This window comes from Anabrus simplex, chromosome 2 (genome assembly GCF_040414725.1).
Source record: "Anabrus simplex isolate iqAnaSimp1 chromosome 2, ASM4041472v1, whole genome shotgun sequence".
NCBI lineage: Eukaryota > Metazoa > Arthropoda > Insecta > Orthoptera > Tettigoniidae > Anabrus > Anabrus simplex.
In genome coordinates, this window is record NC_090266.1 from 182,851,940 (window position 1) to 182,879,834 (window position 27,895).

General features: G+C 39.9%; 1 protein-coding gene across 1 annotated transcript in view; it reads right to left on the bottom strand.

The window, feature by feature from the left end:
* Lmx1a (LIM homeobox transcription factor 1 alpha) overlaps positions 1–27,483 on the bottom strand; it is a 275,615-nt gene extending 248,132 nt beyond the window's left edge. The window contains exon 1 of the mRNA XM_068226504.1: positions 27,381–27,483. Within this exon, the coding sequence (XP_068082605.1) occupies positions 27,381–27,483 (103 nt within the window). The remainder of the gene's footprint in view (positions 1–27,380) is intronic.
* Between the last annotated feature and the right edge of the window lie 412 nt (positions 27,484–27,895).

Below are 27,895 nucleotides of genomic sequence, written 5' to 3' on the forward strand. Positions count from 1 at the left end.
AAGTCTAAGGCTCTCTCGAATGCAGATTAGTCATATGCACTAAAAAATTGGGCTTCGTTTATGGGCAATAGGTAAGGATAACTGTAAGAAAATTTTCTTTGTAGAGCTGATATTAATTAGCAACATCGAGGATAGAGTTAATTAACTCAAATATTTATTCCTTCCAGTTTTAGGACAAATGACGTAATCAGTCAATAGTGGAAAAATGTTAGAATATTAGCTATGTTATAAAACGTCATCTTCCAAATCAAACACCACAATGACACAAGCAATCAGTCAATAATTGATTGGGGAGGAGAATGTTGAATAAAGCTAGACAGTTTAATATATATGGCTGCTCGAATTACGGTATGAACTGTTCAATGTGTGAGACCTCGGAGGAGCACAAGTAAAAGCTCCCTCAGCCTGCAACATCGGTACTAGCCTGGGAATTGGCTGCAATGGAAATGTAGTATAAACATGGCGCTGTTATTGAGCAATGCACAGGACGTCAACATTTGCGAAAAAGTCTCCTGAACACTCAGTCAATTAACTCCCATTCAGCTCTACGACGCTTTGTATTATTTGATGGACTGACGGTAACCCACTCTCATTCCATGCGGAGAACAATATAACTTGGTCAGATACTGGGAAAACAGCGTAAGAGACACGCAGAGTCTAGGGCAATATTTCAAGGCTGGGTTCCTCATAGTTTAGGAAAAACAAGCTTATATCACCTAGGATCCAGAAACAGTTAATTTCTTAGTTAAGTGTGATCTCGCAGTATTCACATACGGTTATTTACTGAAATTATGGTACACTGTTTTGATGTTACTTGATATTACCTTCAATGAAAGGTTCAAACTATCCATACCCTGCTTGAATGAGGCCTCATCCAGTTCCGAACACGTTCCACCATTCTTGACATAGTGCATATTATCTGACAGGTTCCACACTTAGCTCACTCCCAGTTGCTGCAACATTGCTCAGTTCATCTGATTGGTTAGAAGCCATGATTTACAGTGTTGATTTGTTAACAGTGAGAAAGTGAAAAGTTTCTAGTCGGTTAAACACAATTCACAATATACAACCTGTGACAGTAAAGTTCGGTAAATAGTCCTGTACTATCAACATAGTTGAACAATGCACGACAGTGACCTTAGTGTCCTTCAAAATAGTCCCCTCCCATAACTATGCACTGCTGAGATCAGCGATACATGTACTGGAAACTTTGCAAGAAGGCTTCCTTTGGGATGGTGTTCAAAACCCTCGTCACCTTTCGTTGGATGTCAGGAATATCGTCAAATCTTTTCCTTTCAAAGCGAGTTTGATGCGTGACTTTTCGGCTCTGACCTTTTTCCGACGAGGGGATCCCAGAGAACGCCATTCCATGCTTTGCCGTTTCGTTTCAGGGTCGTACCTGAAACACCAGGTTTCATCCTCAGTGACAATACAGTTCAAGAAATTTGGTCTCGCATCTGCCGTTACAACAAAATCCTGTGAAGCCTCTAAACGTGCCGGCTTCTGATCGTCAGTCAAGTGATGTAGCAAAAGACGAGAAGACGTTTTCCTATTCCCTAACTTCTGGGTAACGATTTGTCGCACAGATTCACGGTTAATCTGCAGCTCATCCGCTATCATGTGCACAGTTAATCGCCGATCGTTCGTGATTAATGTCCTCACCTTCTCAGTGTCTTCGTCACTGACGGCGGTCGCCGGTCTTCCGCTACGGCGGTTGTCAGAAACACTTTCCCGGCCTCCTAGAAAACGGGTGAACCACTCGTACACACACTTCAAGGACAGTGCTTGATCTTCATAAACACGTACCAGCATCGCATGCGTTTCTTTCGGTGTCTTGCCAAGCTTAAAACAAAACTGTACATTGATCTTTTGGTCGTTCATGTTCCTGTTCGCAGTTCAGAACCTACGCACTAAACACCAATGTGTCAAACAGGTCTTACACGGCACACACACGATGCTCAACTGAACAACGTTGGGAGCAGGTGGTCAAAACCTGCTGTTACGTTGTGTGTCGCCAGTGTTGCCGGATCGACCGTTCTGGCTTCAGTCACCGAACTTTATTGTCACAGGTTGTAAAAGTACATTTACCACATAAAAGCTAAAAGAAAACATCGTTTTCCTTTCCAGCAGAGAAACAAATTAATAATACAAATTCGTAACCACATCTGCATATAATAATTATACATTTTCAAGACGCTGACGGTACAGGAGGAACTGAAAGGATTCGTTTGAAATACAGTGAACAATTCGAGTACTCCATTAACCAACATTGCTCCTTGTAAGTTATATACTAACATGTTACAGCTGTATTTGATTCCTTCAAGTCGGAATATTTGTTTGCTGGTTGCTTTACGTCGCACGGACACAGATAGGTCTTATGGTGACGATGGGACAGGAAACGCCCAGGAATGGGAAGGAAGCGGCCGTGGCCTTAACTAAGGGCACAGCCCCAGCATTTGCCTGGTGTGAAAACGGGAAACCACGGAAAACCATCTTCAGGGCTGTCGACATTGGGATTCAAATCCACTCGTCTCCTGAATGCAGAGATTGGCTCCATAGCCGTAGCGTGTTAACACGCTTGACTCAGTCCGCGCGTGTCCGATGCCTCGTGTCGGTAGACATAGGGCCAACTGGCAGGTAAAAGAATTCCTTTGGAACAAAATTCTGGCACATGATTGTCGTACAGTAGAAGAAAAATGAAACTAACATTCTGAATAACTTATTTTGAAGAAATCAGAACAGCCATCCGCTATATACTGCATTCCTTTACAACGGCGAAAGCAAACAAGCTTGCAGTTTTACCTGATTGTCGTTATCAGAGTTATACCCACGGTACCCTCAGTTTAGATTTGACAGTTAATATCGTGATCATACCCACGGTACCCTCAGTTTAGAGTGACAGTTAATATCGTGATCATACCCACGGTACCCTCAGTTTAGAGTGACAGTTGATATCGTGATCATACCCACGGTACCCTCAGTTTAGATTTGACAGTTAATATCGTGATCATACCCACGGTACCCTCAGTTTAGAGTGACAGTTAATATCGTGATCATACCCACGGTACCCTCAGTTTAGAGTGGCAGTTGATATCGTGATCATACCCACGGTACCCTCAGTTTAGAGTGACAGTTGATATCGTGATCATACCCACGGTACCCTCTGTTTAGATTTGACAGTTAATATCGTGATCATACCCACGGTACCCTCAGTTTAGAGTGACAGTTGATATCGTGATCATACCCACGGTACCCTCAGTTTAGATTTGACAGTTAATATCATGATCATACCCACCCTATCGATTGTTCGAAGGATTTTACTCGTGACTTGCTTAACAATTCAACATAAATTTAACGAATTACTGGCACACAAGATACTATTTTTAACAATAATTCGGTGATCATTGACACAGAAAGGTCAAATTCTGATTGTGCTGTCAGCTGCCGAGAGTTCTACGTGATGTCCTATTACAAGGTCACCACATCATAAAGACAACGTTCGTACCACTATTTTATGGTTCACTCGTTCCCCCTTGCGGCGGGATATGGGGCTTTACTGGCCGTACTGAATGACAAAACGCGACGGGATGCTTCAGGATAGAATGGAGCTTGTACTTTGACATAAAACAGGCGGGCAGGTTACGGGCGGTAAGAGAATATGATTTGCACAAGTCTACCAGAACTTCGATAGTAACAGTGCAGAAAATCAAGTACGTATCACTTACAATTACAAATTCTACTTATTTGTATGCTCATCAACTTCGTGTCGATAGATTTACTGACACGTAAAAGAACTTCTACGGGACTAAATTCCGGCAACTCGGCGTTTCGGAAAACCGTAAAAGTTGTTAGTAGGACGTAAAGCAAATATCATTATTATTTTTATTCTCTCCAGCTCCATGGCTGAGTGGCCAGAGTCTTGGTCTTCGGTCTTCGGAGTCTAGGTTCCATTTCCACCCGGGTCGAGGTAATTTAATCATAAACGATTGATTTTATTGGCTCAAGGATTGCGTATTTGTGCTTCCCTCAACTATCTTCAGTTAATACACTATATAGTACACAATAGTAACAAGCAGTTTCCCTTACATGGCAGATACAGACCACGCTATTCGGAGGGTGCGCCTTACACGGGCTGCACCGCTCTAAATGTAGGCCTAATCACAAGAAATATTTTTACCAGACTTCTCCGTGTAACAGACGATTCGTTTTGATCTCTTACTGCTATGTGCCAGTTTCAAATCTGGATGGCTTGCGAAATTTATGCTGGACAATGCGGAGTCGATGAGTTTTCTCCGGAATATCCGGTTTCCTCAGCCAAATTCATTCCAGTAACACTCGATAGATATTCACTTGTCTTCACTCCGAAGATGTGTGATAAACCTCGTCAGCCGGCACATTCATGTATACTTTGGCTCTAGCTGATACTTCATCACCTGATCCTGTACTTCGCTGTCATCGCGTTAAGTAGATTTTGAAATTTACTTACTCGCTACCTCACTTGACAGTATTCGATAACAATCGTTCTCTTTCTTTCTCGTGTGGTTAAGGGCTTTCGTCCATTGGGAGCGTAAACCTGAGAAAAGGTGCGATGAAGAATTCGTACGAACACAGCTGAACGATACAAACTGCTGAATTCAAGCGAAACTGGGTCCATTATAGTGATGGGAGTATCGAATGTTTTAAACTATCGGCAGACTACCGATTGTGAAGAATAACTATCGAATGATTTCATTCGATAGTTTTCATTCGGTTTAAAATCGGTTGTAAAGTAGTAATATACGTTTCCTTCTGCGGTAGTACTAGTAACTAGTAAAAAGTCATTTGCTAGTAACTACCGAAATGTGGATTGTTGTATTACACTACCGATTTTTATAACGTGTTTAGTTTGTTGGTAGTGATATAAGAGAAAATATTGAGACTAGTAACAAACTTTACACAATGTTCGAGGGAAGTGATTGGAAACTGAAATGCATTGGTCTATAAAATAATATAAAATGTCCCGATTAAAGTAATTGTAGTCATTATGTTTCATTTTAAATAAAATGCATTTTTGTGTCCCTAACCACAAGTTAATGAATGTAAGGTCGTTTGTTCATAAAATAACAAATGTTAGGTAATTTCAGACACCACATATTAACATAATGGGGATACTGCAAACTAAACTAAATGAAAAGACAGAATAGGACCAAGTAATAGTGCATATATTAATTTAAAATAATTCCATTAATTGAAGGTTAATGTTCAATCGTTAGAGGTTCATAGTTAGCATATGGAAAGTATTTATAAAAACTAGAACATGATTATTTATCTATAAAGTGCACAATAATAAAATGGCATTTCTCATTATACACCTTTGAGTCAGATATCTATTCATTTTTAATAAATGGCTCGTGACTTCATTCCATAACGAAAGAGGAGGCCGATTTCAGCGCTGACTAGTGGAAACAATTGGAATTTGAGATCCGAATCCAAAACCGAATGCAAACGGAAACAATCGGTTGTAACGGTAGTTCACGACTATCGAATAATTCGGTAGTTTTCATTTGATAGTCCCGTCATTAGTCCATTGGAACAGGCGTTGTTCGTCAGTGAACGCACGAACACCTGCGAAATGCGAACTATTCAGATTGGTTTGGATTTTCCGGCCGAAGAGCTGCGTTTTATCGTCAGTCTTGAAAAGTTCTGGTACAAGATTTGAAGTGGGCCGATGACCTTCGATGTTAGGCCCCTTTAAACAAAAAGCAGCAAGATTTGAAGTATTTGTGGGACCAGCGAAAGTCTAATTACCACATGCGGGATATGCAGAAGTTGTTACGGAGTGAGGTGGCGAGAGAAATGGCTGAGCCAGGTAAATTTAATTTTTTAATATTTTATTCATTGTATACCACTTTACTTGATTCTTATTTCTGAAGATTCTTTACAACACAAGTTGTAACTGCGTGTTATTGTGGTGGATAGTGTTATGTGTGGTGTGTGAGTTGCAGGGATGTTGGAGACAGCACAAACACCCAGCCCCCGGGCCACTGGATTTAACCAATGAAAGTTAAAATCCCCGACCGGGCCTGAAATCGAATCCGCGACCCTCTGAACCGAAGGCCAGCACGCTAACCATTCAGTCAACGAGTCAGACAAAATGTTCTAAAAGTGCCGTATATAATAAATCGTCCGCCTCTCTGGTGTAGCGGTTAGTGTGATTAGCTGCCACACCCGGAGGCCCGGGTTCGATTCCCGGCTCTGCCACGAAATTTGAAAAGTGGTACGAGGGCTCGAACGGGGTCCGCTCAGCCTCAGGAGGTCAACTGAGTAGAGGTAAGTTTGATTCCCACCTCAACCATCCTGGAAGTGGTTTTCCGTGGTTTCCCACTTCTCTTCCAGGCGAATGCCGGGATGGTACCTAACTTAAGGCCACGGCCGCTTCCTTCCCACTTCCTTGTCTATCCCTTCCAATCTTCTCATCCCCTCACAAGGCCCCTGTTCAGCATAGCAGGTGAGGCTGCCTGGGCGAGGTACTGGTCATCCTCCCCAGTTGTATTCCCCGACCCAGAGTCTGAAGCTCCAGGACACTGCCCTTGTGGCGGTGGAGGTGGGATCCCTCGCTCAGTCCGAGGGAAAACCGACCCTAGAGGGTAGGCGGATTAAGAAGAAGAAGAAGTGATATGAGAAATCACTGCCTCAAGTGTTCGAATTATAGAAAATAAAGCTGAGGATTCTTATTTCTGATAAATGTTATCATTCTGACTTGACAACGAAATTCCACACATACTCCCAAGTGCTGCGGCCGCTCGAACCAAGCTTTATCGCACTGATGAGAGAGAATCATTTCCGCTATTTCTATTACCTCTCGCTGTTACAAAACATACTCTGGGATGAGAGATGATTTCCTTAGCTTGGTTGAGAATTAGGGAATAAATGTTTGGAAAAAATAAGTAGGCCTACAAGGGGAGAAATTCTCCAGCTTTCCATTTCAGAATGAACATTGCTTACCTCAAAGTTACAGCTAGACGTTTTTCAGGTGAAACGTTTCTCGAAAGTTACTGTACTTATTTAACTAATATTGTACTTTTTGTAATATGTACCGAAATGTTTCACATGTCGTGCGAACATAACCAAAGTACTGTCGTTCGTCCTCTTCCAGATCAGCCCATATATGTGAAAATTCACCAAACATTTGCCTTTTCGATAACATAATTTACCCACTCCCGTCTCCTTTTCCGAGCTCTTCTTCTCGCTAGCAGAGGCATATCTAATGCACAGAAATCACACAAATCTTCAGGAGACGCCATCATCTCACACATACACCTACTAAAGAATTCGGCCGAATACGTAGCCAAAGGACGATTGAGTACGCACGATTTCGAACAGACTTCGCACAGATTTGCACAGATTTAGAGGATTTTGGGGTGAACGCCTACAAATATATTGATAGATGATGGGTCTTGTTCGTGACCTCTGAGGCAAATTACATGAAAAATACTCTGCGAGATGTGATGTTTGGCGACACAAGCCTATAATTATGGGGTAACGACGAAATGGAGGTTGTAGAAACAGGTTTCTCTTTCTTTCTTTCTTAATCTTTTTACCCACCAGGGTTTGTTTTTTCCCTTGGACTCAGCGAGGATCCCACCTCTACCGCCTCAAGGGCAGTGTCCTGGAGCGTGAGACATAGAGTCGGGGGATGAAACTGGGGAGAATAACCAGTACCTCACCTAGGTGGCCTCACCTGCTATGCTGAACAGGGGCCTTGGTTGGGGATGGGAAGATTAGAAGGGATAGACAAGGAAGAGGGAGGGAAGCGGCCGTGGCCTTTAGTTAGGTACCATCTCCACATTTGCATGGAGGGGAAGTGGGAAACCACGGAAAACCACATCCAGGAAGGTTGAGGTGGGAATCGAACCCATCTCTACTCATTTGACCTTCCGAGGCTTAGTGGACACCGTTCCAGCCCTCGTACCACTTTTCAAATTTCGTAGCATGGCCGGGAATCGAACCCGGGTCTCCGAGGGTGGCGGCTAATCACACCAACCACTACACCACAGAGGCGGACAACAGATTTCTTGCCACGTATTTTTCATTTCCGAGAACAAGTAATATCCAACGAAAATTAATTAAAAATAGGTCTTGTCTTCAGTCGATTGTTAAATCACCTTTTTATAAACAAAGAAGGAGAATGCTGGATTTAGGGTTCTCAATTAGGTTCTCTAATTGTCAAGATCGCAGTTGTTAGAGCGAATCGGAAACCTAAAAGTAGAAATCGTGGGACATCATTATTCTTCGCCATACAAAATAATTTAAAATGTGTGATAAACTTAGTGTTTTCATTTGTTCGTTGCTCGAGCAAAATGGAGAGATCTCATCGGAGTATGCTACTGTGTGATAAAAAAGATCCCTGTAAAGTTTAAGTCCGAGGCATTATATATAACTGTTGTAAGGGCAATTACATTGTATGCCAGTGAATGCTGGCCAGCTACTAAGACCATAACGGAATCAATAATTGCATAAACAACTCTAGTCTATTTTTGATCGAAATTTAGGTATATACTATACAGCATTCGTATGCATGGATAATACAAGTCTTTGTATTTCAAATGGGTGAGCTTGCGCGTTCATTTTCATGTTCTTTGCATAAACAACATGAGTCCAAGACTGATGTTGTTTATGCAACAATTAATGGGAAATGGCACTAGCTATCTATCTTTATGGCGCTGGGATCACTTTATAGTTCCCTGCCTTTTATATTATCAGCTGCTAGTGTTACAGTCTTGATTGACATATTCAAGTTGTTAACAAAATGCAAAATGCCGAATAATTCATTGAATTCGCTGACGACCTTATGAAATACAGTTCTTCACTTCGACATAGACAAAACATTGAACAGTCAAAACTGCTCGCAGTGTCCGGCTCCGTGGCTAAATTGTTAGCGTGCCGGCCTTTTGTCACAGGGATCCCAGGTTTGATTCCCGGCAGGGTCGGGAATTTTAACCATAATTGGTGAATTCCTCTCACACGGGGATTGGGTTTAAGTGTCGTCTTCATCATAATTTCATCCTCATCTCGACGTGCAGATCGTCTACGGGCGTGAAATCAAAAGACCTGCACCTGGCGAGCCGAAGTCCTCGGACACATCCCGGCGCTAAAAACCATACGCCATTTCATTTTTACTGTTCGCAGTTGGAGCACACAATGACAAGTTATCAATATGTTCTAACGCTGCGGGACAGAGCAAAACTCATGCATTACATTACAGAGGAACCTCAGAACCTTTATAAGGACTTTTGCTAACTGGCCTTCTACATACACAGCAGAAGATGAATAATGCAATAATGTTTCATAAAACCACGTCATTAAGCGATTTTGAGTTTTGTGATGGTAAAGAACAATTTCATCATTAAAATAAGTTTGACCTAATTTAAAATATATAGCCTATTTAATTTTTATATAACTTTCTTTCTTAATCTGTTTACCCTCCAGGGTTGGTTTTTCCCTCTGACTTAGCGAGGGATCCCACCTCTACCGCCTCAAGGACAGTGTCCTGGAGCGTGAGACATTGGGCCGGGGGATACAACTGAGGAGAATGGCCAGTACCTCGCCCAGGCAGCCTCACCTGCTATACTGAACAGGGGATGGGAAGATTGGAAGAGATAGACAAGGAAAAGGGAAGGAAACGGCCGTGGCCTTAAGTTAGGTACCATCCCGGCATTTGCCTGGAGGAGAAGTGGGAAACCACGGAAAACCACTTCCAGGAAGGCTGAGGTGGGAATCGAACCCACCTCTACTCAGTTGACCTCCCGAGGCTGAGTGGATCCCGTTCCAGCCCTCGTACCACTTTTCAAATTTCGTGGCAGAGCCGAGAATCGAACCCGGGCCTCCGGGGGTGGCAGCTAATCACACTAACCACTACACCACAGAGGCGGACTTTATATAACTTGGATAATGTATCATAGTGCAATTTATGATCCTGAAAATGTAATATCTTGTTATAATGATTGTGTTTTAAGATAGAATACTGTAAACTAAAACGATATATATACTGTATAGCCTATAATCCTTTATTTAGGAAACTGACCATAAGACGCGCTACTGTACACTTTTTATGTTTTTGAATATAAATGGTTCCTTAATAGAAGCATGGCCTCACACACTGCTGCCTCGGCAATCGTGGCTAGGTAGCTTTCCTTGAGGAACCAGTATGGTACCTCTAGCACCCTCTAACAATCCATAAACGGTCACATTTCTCCATGATGTAATACAATTTTATACGGAAATACCAAAGTTGATAATATGCATTTTATCAAATGTTGTTTGTAGAAACAACCTATCTCGCAATAAAAACATGAGACCACATGATTTAAAATATTGCAGAAAGAGGGAATTAAAAGTATCATCCTGAGTGGTACGCTAAAACGTCTAGAATGGAAGGTTAATATTGCACAAATTGAAGAGAAACATGCATTCACAGTTCAGGTGAAAAGGTGTTTTATGTCTCTCCTGTAAAATTTGCCTTTTTTTGGGACTGATGTTGTGTATGCAACTAACGATTCAACTACAACATTGATCACACTTGAGATGAACATGCTGAGATGGTCCTTAGGATTTACTCGACTGGATAAAATATGGAACGAGAAGATCAAGAAAATGATGAAATTGATCCCCATTGTCGAATAGCTGTTTGAGAGGAGATGGAGACATGAGGAGAGCACAGTCCATTTCTGTGGCAGCAATAGAGATCAACTTAGATGTAAATGAGAAAGAAACCTAGAGAAAGGCCAAAACAAAGATGGAGAGACACAATCAACAGCGTTATGAAAGCAACAAGGTTAACGCCGTCTGATGTTTACAACAGGATAAAGTGGAGAAAGCGTTCTAGAAGAGCAGACCCTGCAACTTGAAGTGGGGAAAATGCCAGGAAGAATAAGAAGAAAAAGACCATTTGTCAACAAATTCGTTCTACTGTAGAAAACAATTCTGACAATCACCAAATTAATTTATTAAGATGGAAGCCATCTTTTCAATATTGACTTAGTTAACCCTTAAATGCCTAGCACTGCATATGTGAAGAGGGAATTTACTTGCTTGTTATAATGTGCTTTACAATTTTACAAGTGTGCGTTTACTTCTACCTTGTGGACGAACTCGCTAGGGGTCACTAGTGTATTAAAAGTGAACATTCTTTTATTTCACGATTTGTCTTTGTTTTCATCTGGAGGAAGTGTAAACTTGAAATAGTTAAGGTAAAACAAAGAAAATGAAAATGAAAACGGAGAATTCACTTCTCCTATAGCAGGTTAGTAATCCATATTTACTAACATGGCGGGACCACGCTGTTGGTCTGCCACTGCTAAGCAAAGTCTTGGAGGGGCTTACCAATCCAACTGATGAGCCCGAATGGCACGTCTGGACGAAACTCTGCAAACGCACACGGCCTAACCACCGAAAAAGCTGGTTCTATTCCTGTGATCGTAAGATCTGCGGCCGTCAAAGCCATTTTAGTATTGAAATAAAATGTTATTTATCTCAGAGAATTCGTAAGCAAGGACATGCCTAAGATTGAAGTGTGGCAGTAAAACATTAAAAAACTCTTAACATTTTGACTGATCCAAATAAACATACAAATATTTATTTTGACAAATCGTTTTTTAAATATTTTTCTGACAATGATTTACTTTGGAATAAAAAACATCACATTTAAAAGAAGTAATGAATTGCGCATTTAAGGGTTAATACTACATGTTGTGTCCGTCGTTGACAGAACTATCACTTCATGATTACATTTCTGTCGGCCCCTCATGGTATCGCTGATATTCTGAAGCACATAGGTAGACAGCCCCTCTCCCTGTCACTCCTGTCCTGGCTCTGTCTAGCCCTGTGCAGTGTCATATTATTTACACTTAAACCCTTCCTTCTGGAATATTAAAGCAGTACAGAGAGATGTACAAATCATTTACAACGTTGCCGGGATGACATGACACCCATGGTAACTCTTCAGCGAGTTCAACTTACAGACCACTGACATTTCCGTTATTTTTCACCGCATCGAAAAAATAATATTCTAATTTTGTTTTTACAGTTTTCTTTACTTCGCGCCGGCACAGATATGTCTCATGGCGACGATGGGATACGAAAGGACTAGGAGTGGAAAGCAAGCCTTAGTTAAGGTGTGTTGTGTGAAAATGGGAAAAACGGAAAACCATTTTCAGGGATGCTGACAGTGGTAAATCAGTTTTGTCATGCGCAATTTTCGTGTGAAACCAACTGTAAAAGGGATACATCGAGTGTTATGTTTTGTCCCCGATCTGAATCTTTCTGAACAACTTACACCTAAGATCCTACTTGCACTAATCCTAAACTTAAGAGTATGCCAAGTTTCATTAAAATAGCTTTAACTGTTTTCTCGTGATGCCGTAATAATCGGACAAAAATGAAACCGAATCCGGCATATGCTATTGTTTGTCCTGTCCGGTATAAAACCTAAGTTTCAGGTTGATATTCAAACAGGACAGACAGACAGACAGACAGACAGACAGACAGACAGACAGACAGACAGACAGACAGACAGACAGACAGACAGACAGACAGACAGACAGACAGATGATTACTTAAATGATATCACTTCGAAGAAAAAGAAAAAGAAGAAGAAGAAGTTTTACAGCAGCCGAGCTGTACTAAGGTAAGTTCAGACATGTTATCAACGTGATTTGATAGATTCTCAGGATGTTCTTTCAGAGCGAAACATGTAATAATTCTGTTATTAATTAAATGTGTTATTTTACAGGTATATTTTAGTGTTCATAAATTTTGTACTTTATGTTCGACAGACTGAAAAACTCGAAACCTCTCCAGTAAAAAGAATTGTGAAGAAGGCTTTATTCTTTACGATGGTACTATTGTAACAACAAAATATTAACCATCTGCAGTCCAGTACTTGGTCAGCTGTTAAGTGTTTCGCTGTGTGAGAATTCGTAACGAATTACGTTCCACAAGAACCTCGTTTATCCGGATTAAGTGGGACCAGAACTGATCCAGATGATCGAAAATACGGATAATCCGGAAAAACTTAAAAAACAAATACAGCACATGTTATATAATCTACTATTATAAGTTGTGCAGGAATACCTTTTTCCATTGTACAAAAAATATAAGAACACCTTTCGTACATTTACGACTCTGTTTTATGCACTAAAATAATTTGTGAGTTTTTCTGTTTGACTTTTTTATAGCGTTTGCGCGCATCACGATCATGAAGACGTTTTACTAACAACAGTTCTGCCGGTGTGGTTTCAGTCAAGGATTCTAAATAGGCCATCAGTTTGTCCAGCTGCATTGTTACCTCTCCATGAGTCACTGTTTCTTCTGATGGAGCGCCGGTTTCATTTTCGAACTCACCATCAGTGAATTAATAGTGCGTTGCATTCAGAAGAGCGTGGGTTCGAATCCCACCTCGGCCGTCCTGGGAATGGTTTTCCACGGTTTCCGATTCTCAATTCCAGGCGAACGTCGGAACGGTACCTTTGATAGACCTTGGCGGAATTACTTCCAATTCCTGTACTTAACTATCCTTGGCGGAAAAGACATTCAAGAAAAGTCGACGACGTAAAAGAAATATTGTACGAGTAAAAATAAATTATTATTTTCGATCCGGATAAACCAGAAATCCGGATTAATGAGGGCCGGATAAGCGAGGTTCTTGTGTACTTTGATAATAACTTCCTCCATTTCACATTTTCAGTTTAACACGTGAATCCTAGCTCTATCTCACACGATACTTCTTCCGCTTTCCCTGCACACACTGGTGGAGTCGCGGGTGTGCTCATTCCAGTACGGGTGGACTTCCCCTCTTTTACGACCGTGTGCCCTTCCTGACACCAACCCTATTTGAGGGATGTACTCACTATTACGTGTTTCTGTAGTGTACTGTTTGTGTGAACATGAGAGTGTTCGGACACCGAGTCTCCGAATCGGGCGAATTAACCACAAACGATTAAAATCCCCACCCGACAGGAAATCGATGTCGGGACCCTCTGGACCGAAGGTCTCGACGCTGACTGTTGAGCCAAGGAGCCAAAAATACCTCTCACACTACGGAATGGATGATATTAAAATTTTCATCAAACTCGTAAAACAATTACGAATAACGACTGAACCCAAATCGCAGTTGAATCTTTCTCCCTGTCTGAAGTCGGCAGAGTTATTTACAGTTTGTTCCCTTCAAAAATGGCTTTGAGTAAGAAAAAAAAACATAAATCTGATTCAAACCGTAACAATCACGTCATTCATGTACAGTGAATGTACAAGAGATACTAGAAAGAGCAGAACAAATAGAAGGTCAGAAATATGACAAGACAGAACATTCCAACTCCCCCTAAAAAATATAATTCTTGGCCTTCTTAGAAATTTAATTTCTTTCTTTCCCAACTTATGGGTATAGGGATAATGTTTAAAATAATGTCTATATTTAATATCTGTAGCAATCTTGCACTATTCACAATTAATAATAATAATAATAATAATAATAATAATAATAATAATAATAATAATAATAATAATAATAATAATAATGTAATTGTTTTACGTCCCACTAACTACTTTTCACGGTTTCCGTGGACGCCGCCGGAATGTTGTCCCATGGAGTTCTTTTACGCGCCAGTAAATCTACCGACACAAGGCCGACGTATTTGAGCACCTTCGAATACCACCGGACTGATCCAGGATCGAACCCACCATGTTGGGGTAAGAAGGTCAGTGCCTCAACCGTCTGAGCTACTCAGCCGGGCTCGCAACAGACGCAACTGCAGGGCTCTATAGCTAGGACGGTAGTTCTGAGTTCAAGTTGGCTCGGTCCGTGGCAATTAAAAGTGCTCATATACGCCAGCCGCATGTCGACAGACTTACAGGCACGAGAAGGAATTCCTGCGGGACGAAATTTGAACACTCGGCGTCTCCGAATATCGCAAAGGTAGTTAGGGAGGCGGAAAACAAATAGGCCTAACAATATTGTTAATAAACGCACCAATATAGACACCAGCCAACCTCAGTGGTGCAGTCGATTAGTCGTTAGTCTTCGTTTCCCAAGGTAGTGGGATCAACCCCAGATGAAGTCGGAAGCATTTAAAACTGTTTACATGTTTACTTGTGACGGATGAAGTTCAGACACTTCAGAGTCTTTTAAGACAATTGGAAATTAAATAGAACATTAAACAATTAACATGTTATTATAATTACCAGGCAGAATAGATATCACAGCCGAACCACCACTTCCCACCTCGGAGGAAAACAAGGGAATATGGGATCATCAAACTAACATTTTATAAGTACCAGTACGTATGATCTTTTCCGTACAGGTCTAATACGAAACTTGAACTGAAGTTCGACAGAGAAAAGAAGTTTATTCCATAGTTTAATATACCCTAGCACCTACGATTTTTATGTGAAGAACACAAAATTATATGAAGTCACAATTATAGGTTCTTCTACTACTACTACTAAAAATATTTAATTGTTTCATGTGTTGTTTAGATGCAAGCAGGGTTTGAGTTATGACTCAAAATTTAATTTGTCAACCAATAGTAGACGTTCACTTTCTAATTTGTAGGAAAAAAGAAAATCCAATAGGGACTACGATGGTATTTCAGGCCAGGACTACAGATGATGTCTAACAATCCCCAGCGAAATTCTTCAGCACGGAGTCCGAATATTAAAAAAATCACTAATAATTGGCCGCGTTGCTAAAATCAGTAAAGACGGATTTTGAAAGTTCACGTTTACATGTTTTAATACTGATACTGTAGAGCCTCGGTGGCTCAGGCGGCAGTGCGCCGGCCTCTCACCGCTAGGTTCCGTGGTTCAATTCCCGGTCACTGCATGTGAGATTTGCGCTGGACAAAGCGTAGGCGGGGTAGGATTTTCTCTGGGTACTCCGGTTTTCCTTTTCATGCTTCATTCCCGCAACACTCTCCAATATAATTTCATTTCATCTGTCAGTCATTAATCTTTGCCCCAGAGGAGTGCGAGAGGCGGTTCTTATCCTTGCCGCTAGACGGGGGCTTCATTCACTCCGTTCTTGACGCGGTCGAATGACTGGAAACAGGCCGTGGATTTTCATTTTCAGTACTGATTCTGAATGGCGTCAAATTCTTTCCCTTTATTTGATAGGTTAGTGGTTAGGGCCGCTGATTTTATCCGCTTGTGGCTAATTCCTCGGTCTCAGTACACATCTCCTCATACAATCGCAACATACTACATTACCAACCACCATATAAATATGCAATAGTAAATACATTCCTCCACACAGCGTTGGCATCAGGAGCGGCATCCAGACGTAAGGAAGGGTCAAATCCACGTATGTGACACAGACCGCACCGTGAACATACCAGGGCGTAGAAAAGCGGTGGAAGAATACCGATTGTTCCCACTATATTATGAAATGAAATGGCGTATGGCTTTTAGTGCCGGGAGTGTCCGAGGGCAAGTTCGGCTCGCCAGGTGCAGGCCTTTTGATTTGACTCCCGTAGGCGACCTGCGCGTCGTGATGAAGATGAAATGATGATGAAGACGACGCATACACACAGCCCTCATGCCAGCGAAATTAACCGATGATGGTTAAAATTCCCGACCCTACCGGGAATCGAACCCGGGACGCCTGTGTCCAAAGGACAGCACGCTAACCATTTAGCCATGGGAAGTTACCCTTTTTCCTTTTTCTGACGGTACTTAGTTGTACGTGTGAAAGTCTCCCGTGTCCATGTCGATTCTCCTTACGAAGAAGACGTGTATTTTAGGCCCATAAATACCAGTGGGTGTAAATTACCAGACCAGCACCTGTGTTTTCGAGTATTTACTTCAATAAGAAGTTCTTCCTTCTCGTCCGGACTATACCTGTCTCATTGACGGCACTAAGGAATCTTTGACCAGGGCGAACACATTGTTGACGGTATTTGCCGCTATTGAACACACCTCTGCACACACTCCCAACACACATTACTACCAACGACACATGCGCGTCAAGAAAATGAGGATTTCTTCTTAATCACTGGCCTACAATCCGAAAGATTTTACTTCTGATATGTTAATGTTGTAATGGTAAATTCGTAAGTGATATATAATATGTTGGTCCAAATGTATGAATGATGTAAAGAACTTTTAAATTCATCACCAAAGATGTCCTGAAGTTTGGTAATGATTGATGAAGGGAAAGGAGTTGTTAAAAAGGGATATTGCATTGTCACGCTATGGTTTACTGACAAATGAGCTTACCCTTATTATTGCGGGCATAAAAAGGAAAGTATGTTTACTAGAAATATCTAGAGAACACGGAATCACAAAAAACTGTATCAACCAAGCGAGCTGACTGCGCTGTTAGCGTTTAGAGTGCATTCGGGAGATTGTGGATGCGAACCTCATAACCTACACCCGTGATGAACTTTTTCCGTGATTTCCCTTTTTTACATTAGAAATTAAGGACACGGTCGCTTCCTTCACAGACATATCCTATCGTCATCAAAACGCCTGCCTTGAGTTGGAACAACGTTAAACCAGTAGCAAGAAAACAAATGAACAAGAAACAAGCTATAGGCCTGCATAGGACTTTTTCAGATGCAATATTCAGTGCAATTAAACAGTTTTAACAAAAGATACTTCTGAACTGTAAATGTGTAACTCAACTCCAAATATGAATTTTGATAAATATTTTAGATTTTATTGGTTACCATAATTATTACTATTTTAATAATGGTCCGGCACCTTGGTCTGAATGGACATCACAGTGCCCTGCGATTCGATTCCTGGCCGCGCTGGGGATTTTAACAGCGTACGGTTAACGTCTCTCTCTCAGGAATCGAGTAATTTTGTGTCTTAATCGATATCGCATCATCTATGTACAACACACCACACTACAAACAACCACAGAAACACACAATATTGTTACATTTCTCCACATAAGATTGAAGTCAGGAAGGGCATCCGGCCATCAAGTGGGCTGTGTCTACATGAAGTACCGACCCCAGTAAATTGGGAAAATCGCCAATAATAATGCCCTTTCCAGACTGTTAGCAGTTCGCCACCATGGTTCAGGGTTTAGCATACCCTCATTCTGCCCTGCTGGCCCGGGTTCGATTTCCGGCTCTGCCCCGAATTTTGAGGGACTGAAACAAGCTGTTCTCAGTCCCAACTGAGAAGAGAAATGGTTTAAGTTCCAACTATCGCTCGTTATAGAAGCGATATTCCGTGTCAAATGCCTGGTTGGTGCGTTCTAATCCTAGTCCCAAATAATTATAAATAACTTACACTCACTGCAGGAGGACAGATTATTAGGCAACTTCACACACTGAGAACACGAATCTGGTTAGTAGGATGTCTCAGGCATCCACATATGAGGCAACAACAACAACAGTTACGATGCCAGTTATCTATTATATTATTATATTGTCTGTTTATTTGTAATAGTGATGATCCACATATTTAAAGCGCAGTTACTCTGTCGTACTCCGACAAAATTCTAGTGCACTCGGTCTCTGTTTCTGGTCTAATTCATCATAACTGTTCTATAAACCTTGCTAAATACTGAATTTTCGACCTAATTTATTCTGCCTGATATTAGAAATTTATATTGCCATTGCTTTATAAACGCCTAACAAAACTGAGTTTAAGATCGATCGTCTACTACCACTATCCTGGAATACAAAATCGAGACGTACCGAAGGGATGAACATTGAGAGTTGCTTTCCTTTTTTATTATGAATTCATGTTTGGGGCTTCGAACAATTTATAAACTAGGATTTAATATGTACGGAAGTTAGACAAGCAATTATTTGTACCCTTGGACTTTCTAAAGGCCCTACCAATATGCATTACATGGGTGAGTGTGTAAAACCCCGTAAAACCGAATAGGCCCACATACCTATAACATTATCGGTGCTAGTATTAGAAACTCTAGTTCTTCGATTGGTGCTAAATACCAGACCTACTACTCAGCGTGATTTAATTGGCTTGGCTACGATGGTGTGTGGACACTCAGAGGAACACTGTTCACCCGAATTTCATAACACAAACGAACAATGCGATGGAAGAGTGAAGTTCTAAAAATAGCTACAGTTCACAATTTAGAACTCATAAATTTTGACAGGGTCCTGAAAATGGGCAAAGACTGAAGATTTTTTTTTTTTTGCTATTTGCTTTACTTCGCATTGACACAGATAGGTCTTATGGCGACGATGGGATAGGAAAGGCCTAGGAAGTGGAAGGAAGCGGCCGTGGCCTTAATTAAGGTACAGCCCCGGCATTTGCCTGGTGTGAAAATGGGAAACCACGGAAAACCATCTTCAGGGCTGCCGACAGTGGGGGTCGAACCCACTTTCTCCCGATTCCTGGATGCTGGCCGCACTTAAGCGACTGCAGCTATCGAGTTCGGTACTGAGGATTCTAATCACGATTTTGCTACTGTGCTGAAAACGGAATTCATGAAGGAGTGGAAGGTACCTTTAATATAGGCACTGAATATAGACAATTTTGAAATCTAAGGCAGGAAAATGTCTTAAAATAAACATTAACTTTTGCCTTGTGGGACTTTCGCAGTAATTCGTATAACATCCTCGTACATTTTAATTTATTCTTTTCATTGCTTCCGAAAGCTTAAGAATATATATTAAAGCCTGAAGTAATTATGAGCAGAAAACTAAATACCATGCAGGTACTTGAACGTTTAAAAAATCTCGTAGATTTAGCGGGGAAAGGACTAAATTGTTAATAATGCTATTAGTTTGATGATTATAGAATTTGGGAAACACCTGGGAGATACAGGTTTGTTACTCAGTAGTTCTATAAACATGTCGGAAGTCGACGACCGTGTTGTTGCATTTAATTAGACTCCACTCAAATGCGACAACTCAAGCTAGAATTGAATGCGACTCAAATGCTACAAATCAAGCTAGAATTGAATGCGACTCAAATGGGACAACTCAAGCCAGAATTGAATGCGCTATAGTGCGAAGAAATTAAATAAGCTAATGTTTTCTTTTTTGTCAGCAGGAGCCTATCGAAACGATTCATTCTTTTGGTTGCCCAATATTCATCTTCAAGATGGTTGTTGTAAGAAGAGGAACCGAATAGGCCTAATGCTTATGCATTGAGTTTTCCGCTTGTAGGCCTATGTATCTTCTCCACCGTCATTATTATCGTGCCATGCATATTCGCACAAGTTGTTCCCAGTGAATTTCAACAGTGTCTATGGAATCTTTGCTTTATTGATGTACCGCTGATTTCTCGTCGTTGTGATTCTACTAACGCGCCTATCCGCGACTTTTTTCTTTCAGATGAGCTTTGTCAGCATACAGTACGACAACGGAGACATATACCGGTGTTGGAAGTATCCTGAGTTAACAAATAAAGAACCTTTGGATTCAGGAAGCCATACCTCTCTTTGATAAGTGTTCAACAACAACGCTGAGAGAGCAACATCATTGTACGACATAGGCATTTTTTTGACTTTGAGAACAGAATTTAGTGGTTGCACCCTCAAAATAACGTTATGTGACAATGTTGAGGGGAGAAATACTGACCCGCAGCACATGTTTCACTTAGAACGAAAATTCGTTGAGACAGTTCATGCAATACTAAACCTTAAGTGACAAAACCTTTCCCGTTCTAAGCTGAAATATCACACAGCGATTTTTCTAGGCTCAATGACGATTCCAGATAAGATGGTGAAAACAAATCCTGAATAGTTAGCGTTTATAGCTATATTCGAACTAAAGGTAAAAGAATGCTGTAGAATGTGCATTTAAATTACTATACACATGTGACAAATTAAAACAAAAGAGGCTACCAGCAACGACGACCGAAACCAAATCCAAACGTATAAATAAGAAATCTCTTTTGAAGAACCTCATAATGGAGGAGTGGTGTTATGGACAGTCTTCCATGCTTGTTGTAGCCAGGAATATTTAACATTGTTAACACCTAACACGTAAGTACGAGAACCGTCTTCACTCAACCGCAGTGTGGCGCGTAGGCCTATTCATGTTTCAAAGGACTTCTAGCATCTTTCTCTATTATGTTATTTTAGATGGTTTTATTATTAGTATTATTATGGGGCAAATTTAGACTTTGTAGTAACAATGTTTGAGTAACACATGATTAAAATTTGGAACAATCGTGACGTATATTTAGTGCGTATGAATTCTGCTTTGACAAAATCTATGTTACTGTCAGTTCTAGTTGATGTATTTACATTACTTAATTAATAATAAATAGTCTTATTAATTCATTAAGTAATTAATCAATTCGAATAGGAGAAAGGAACTATTCTAGGATGAAGTTGAAATAGAGAATTGCGCGATAAATTTTGATTGGAAATCGTTTCCTACGCTCAAAGTAACGGGTTTGACTTCTGACAAAGACAATCAGTATTTAAGTGTGCTTGAATACGAGAACTGTTTCAGTAGATTAACTAGCACATTAGGGGGCTCTTTTAGGGAAAACGTTTGGCACGCTGAAGGAATATTAAACATATAATAATAATAATAATAATAATAATAATAATAATAATAATAATAATAATAATAATAATAATAAATTAAAATTAATAATATTATTAAGGTATTCCGGTATTTTCACTATGTTTAAATGTCTCAGACCTCAGAAGGTGTGCTTGATTACTACACATTCCATTCTGGAATGGTTCAGCATCTACACGAAACAAACTTCCCTGTTTTATTCAGGGAGTTTGAAACATTACTTTCTTGTTGTCTTACCTTACCAGACTAACAAGATAAGTAAATGAAAGTGAGCAATGACCAAATAGAGTCAACAAGGAAGACAGCCGCGTCTGATGCTCATTTAGCTGGTAATGTTCACTATTTAACATTCGAGGAAATGTAATTTGACCCTCTTTACGGTGAACTGCAGTTTCCTGATAACATTTCAAGCAGATGTAATCCGGATAAAGTAAAGCTACATTTCCGTAATTCTTTCTAAATTTTAAAGGATGACATCTCTTATACGATTACCCTTTGTATTCAGTACGAAATGAACAAGCTTCATGCTTTCTAGTATATTCTCTTTTGTAGGTTGTAAAGGGAATTAAAAATGTAGGAATACGGTATTAAAAAGTACAGTAGCTACTGAACTGTACCGAGTATACGAAATAGGCTACGTTACTTAAACCGGGAGAATGTATTTATAATAATATGTTCAGTATATTCATTTTAATGCCATTAAATAGGCTACACTCTACACACTTGTCACTCATGGACAGGTTATATTATTAAAAAGGCGAATGAAAATGAATTTACTTTATAAATGAACAGTTTAGGAATACAGTAAATGATTATGAGAGAACTGAGTGTGAGCCAATAAGTATTTTACTATTATTATTATTATTATTATTATTATTATTATTATTATTATTATTATTATTATTTACCACAAATCATACAGATTGTATGGATGGTCTGGTGAAAAATGGCGAAGTATTGATCCCATTATGTTTAATTCGGAGAATTTTTGAGGACATTTAAAATTAAAATCACGTATAATACGGGGAGTTTTTAACTAAATATTTTAAATTAAACATTCTGTTAACATTTTATATTTTGAAGAATTTTGTGTTTAATTATAATTAGTACATCAAGGAGTATAGCCTATACTGACCGTACACAAACTCGAACTATTTGTCGAACACTAGCTTCATAGACTTCCAAATTAGTAAAATATAAGTCGAAATGCAATTAGAATGTCGACGTTAAGAATGCAGTGTTTTAGCTTCTTAGCTTATCTTTCTCTCTCAGAGAATGACACCTTTAGTATTTTATTGTAGGCCTATAGGTAGTTACAGCTAGTTATATTGATACAAATGCAGGCAGGCATTGCACATTCAGTACGCTGCCCACAACTTCTCTTACAGTAAGGTCCCTGCTGCTTATACAGACCCGCTAGCCGCTGTGCGGAGAATCCAACGCAATGCCTTTTTAAGCGGTCACTTACTAGAATTACGGACTTTCACCTTTTTAAGGACGGACTCTCAGTTACGTCTTTAGCAGAATACAACCAGCGTTGCGCAAAAATATACTTAGTATTATCATACATTCATGAATTTTCTTCGAATCATTTATGAAGTTCTACATGTCTTACTACCTAGAAGGGAACTGGAGATCTTGTTGTGTTCCAAGCCAACTGCCGTAGCTGTCACAATCGGAGCCAGCCTTTTCTGAGTATGTTATTTTCAGATATTCGATCGGTCGTTACACAAGAAAGTAACGCTCGAGGAAATGTTGCAAGCTGCAACTCATTCTTGCTTTGGTAGACATGTTAGGTAAAAACTGGCATAACCATTTTATTAGTACCGTAACCGATTGATTTTTAAACTTGAGGCTATTTGGCTGTTAACTACGAGAATTTCTGACAGAAGTGGGTCAGGACGCTCCATGCAGCTAACAACGTACAGCAGTTTAAAAGTCTACCATTTTCTCAGAATACAAAGTGTAAGAATAAAGATAACGGCGGTTGTTTACTTTAGGGGCAACACGGGGGTCATTGACGAGGGGAACTATTATTACGGAGGAAAATTAATTGTCGAACGGCAGTTTTCGAGCATTGATAACATGAGGTCAAGTTCTGGTAACCATTCGAAACCACTCCTAGAAAACGGTGTCATTACTAAAGTTAATTAACTTGCTAATAACGGTAATAGTTTCCTAATGAATTATCACTTCATTACCCACCTAGCAATTATTTTACAGTCACTATCACATGTCATATCCAATAATATTAATTGTGCCTTAATGAGAGCTCCTTCGCTTTTCTATTATCTGTTAATGCTGGTCATTCGCATTCTATTTTAATGAGAAATAACAAGCAATTATCGTTAATTACTAATAACTGGAATTATTTCTAAATGACAGAACATTTGATTACCATCATTGACCAACTGTAAGTCTCTAATTAGAGCAGTACTGTAACGAAAGATCGCTCATTTATCCATAACTTAACTGGTAATGTACGTCAACACGTGGTATCATTCAATCACTGTTGACTACTAATAATTGCAATTTACGTGAACGTGGGATCACTCAGTATTGTGCGTGAACCTTGGATCACTAAATCACTGTTAACTACTAACAACTGATGTTATGTGATCGTTGACTTGTAGTAACTGGTATTGTACGTGAACGCTGGATCATTAACAGTAAGTCATTGTTAACTACTAATAACTGCAGTTGCACATTAACGAGGTATCACTCTATTTTTGCTAACTGCTAACAATTGGAACCTAAGATCACTGAATTATTATCAATAATAGATCACGAAACTTCCTCAGTCATTTAGATGGTTTCATGGATACTAACAATTCATTACCAACCATTTGAGTGGCCAAAATGAAATATATTGATTATGTCGCTAGATTGGCCCGTTTACGATGCACGGCGCACGGGTGATCTCGAATAGTTTTAGGAGATTGCCGAGTGGCTATTGATATAAAAGAAATAATGTAGCGGGAGGATTATCACGAATAATTTTAGGAAGCTCTAGGAAGGCTTCTGAAATGGGGGACATAATGTAAGAGTTTCGTTTAAAATTATGTAGGTTCTACGTGGGAACAGCTGAATTCGGTTTTTTAATCCTCAGTATCTCATCACAAACTACCACAACGGAAAGGACGAGGTGATCTCCGCTTTTCATAAGTAATGTGTATTATAAAATATTTTTATTATTTCTGAGCATGTGAAGGAGGGAATGCGAGATATTTATCTTTCGTTCGACCCTAGCATCGGTCTGACTTACACATAAATACAGTACAATATATCATCCTTCGCAAAGTGATATATAGCCTACTTTTGGAAGTATTTCTGGTGTCACTGTTCAAGACAAATACTTAATGAGGTTATACGAGATCTCCTTCTTCAAGGAGGTTGCAATTTTTAACAACAGACTACCATTTATCAAATTTATCGAGGGCCATACCAATTTTCCTGTATCTAAGTTACCAACTCCTTACATAATAATAATAATAATAATAATAATAATAATAATAATAATAATAATAATAATAATAATAATAATACGAGGGAATACGCGTTAGACAGTGAAAAATTACTATTCCACTTCCATACGGAAGATCATGGCAGTGGATACAATCTCTTCCCGCACGAGCTTTTGAGTGTAGTAATATCGGGGTGCCAATTTTCCTGAACTTAAGGTGAAAGGTTGGGGATCTGTTATGATAATCGGTGATTCTGTCAACAACCGGAATCCAGTCGAGAAATTGCTCCCGGGCTTATAATAATAATTTGAAAAGAAAGGTGTAGTGAACTTACATCACATGATTGGTTATGAACTACAAAACTATAATTTCGTTTGAAACTCAATTAAAACTAGAACTAGGACATAATTTTAATAAGTCCTCTATACTTTTGGTAAGGGTCTTGAATTTGAGTTGTGTTTCATGCCAAAAGAGTAATTTAAAGAATGATAAGTAAAGAAGTGAGTGAATTGTCTTCATCAGAATTATTTTTGTAACGGATTATTCTATTGTTCATTTAATTTAATTAATTGATACAAAGGCATTTTCGGATTTCCACCCTAGCTGGAGCATTCTAATTCCTCCGGAAAGATAACACCACGTCCGACGGCTGGCGCCAGCTCGGGAGCCCAGTCAGACAATGGCGACTTTGCGCAAAGAGCACTCTGAAAATCCCACCTTATTCCACGGTGTAGTCACAGCTGTTGCCAGTGGGAGATATTCCAGTTTATTTAAAGACTATAACGAAGTTACTACAGTTATCACAATTAAGCAACTGCAACCTGTATTATAACTTCTATGCTATTCTGGTAACCGACAGGTATGGTTTAGAACATTCCAAGTAAACTGGCTGTGTTTACAATACGGCTTTTTGAGAAGGTCTCAGTTTCTTTCTCACTTCCCGTGTTAGCCACATTTTATTACCATAATGCAAGTTACACAAAAATAGCCATAGAGAAACAAAACTTATCATAGTCTACTTCGGTAAGAAAATAAGCTCAAGAGCTTAAGCTAAATTAAAATGAAGGCGGTTGCTAAGAAATTATCTATTTTGTTTACCAGCGAGCATCCCTCTGTGACCTCATAAGCAATTGTAACTTACTTGTTTTAATGTCGTAAGCTGGCAAGATATGATGCAGGAATGTTGACGCGTTACTTTGCACTATGAATGCCATGAATATCATGAATAAAAGAAACATTAATGGGAATTACTGTATTCTTTAGCGCATGTAGACTGATGGAAATATTAGTGTGGATGGCCTCATGTCTTAAGAGCGGAGTATTAGTGGCACATTCATCCTCCATTAGCCCCACCGTAAAAATAAAAGCCTTTCTATCTTTCCGACTCATATTCTATGTCCTATGACACTGTGAATGGAATAAACATGACATGTTAAGATACGAGTTTCAGGCGTCTCAGAAACTCGCTTCAGAAGGAAAAAAGAAACAATAATTGAACAGCTTCTTTATACAAAATTTACACATTACGGGGTGAAATTATAATATAACTCATCGCGGAAAGCATGTTAGAGTCTTTCTTATGGGTGAGAGAGACCAGTATTTCAAGATATGAAATGATGTACACAAAGCTGTAAATATTCTACGGAGCAGAGTGATGACTATATATCTTTTATTCACTTCCTTTCACTTGTATTGACTCATCTATAGTTCTTTTCCGACTGGCCGTCTGAGCTAGGAAATAAAGGCCATCGGTCCATGTCTTGCCCCACTTGCGCGCAGGTGATGGTGTCACGTGTTCTCAAGCTCATTATCACAGGACAACTTTGCAAACAAACATTCGTACTAGCCAACTTAGTTTCGGACTAGGTCATCGATCAACAACATTAATGTAGCCACTGCTAGGTTGGTAGTACTGCTACCCTAAACTGAGACTACAGGCGGGAACCTTGGCCTAGTAACTACAAAGCTTAATAACGAGCATATCATTTTAGATTAACACTTTTCTATCCCACTGTATCACGTAATCGAAGTAATCAAGAAGAATCTCTGATTTTAGATACGAAAGGAAAATAAGTCACAATTATATTATTTATTTACGCACATTTAAATGAAATAAATGAAGCACACCAGGTTTGTTTAGAAACTATTACACAAGTCATGCTATAAAACATTTTCTCTTGTTGTGGTAACTCGAATGGAAAGTGTGAGCGATGTGATTGAAAGTAATCTAGACATATAAATTCTATCAACAAAATGTCCTCACTATTTATTTCTTAGCATTATTTAAATGCTAGTCTCTATAAATCCTTGAGAACTGGTCAAGAAAAAATAGAAACATTCTCGGAACCAAAATCCTGTCTGAATCCATTGGAATAGCAACAGGGGAGCGATTTAGTAACACGTGGCGTCTTACCTGATCGGCCATTGCACGGGTGCGTCGCCTGAAGACTGTCAGTGTCTTGCACCATCTTGTCGAAAGTATTGTTGTTGTTATTGTTGTGGTAGAACTCAATCATTTAGGCTAGAAGAGTGAGGTGTGGTGTCACGGATCGGCTCAACTGTCACTGCACACTGCGCTGATTGTCACAAAGCTACACAGTACTATCACATACGCGCTTCAAATAGACTAAACTTTCTTGGTGGTCAACTCGTAGCAACACACTGGCTCACCGCCATGACACCTTGGTTTGGTTGCTAGGTAGGGAGGAAATTAAATGTCTCTCCAAGTTTTCAGGGGGGTCCCACCACCGTCCTCTACGACTACCACCACCACCGCCAGCGTCACCGCCACTTTTAGAATGGATGGTGCCTTCTTTCGTCAGCTTTCTCTCTGTCACACTCGTACACAACATGTCACATAACAGCCAAAGTTTCTGCCCATCGAATCTTCAACATTTCCCTCCTCCTCGGCCTCCCCCACCCCTCCGC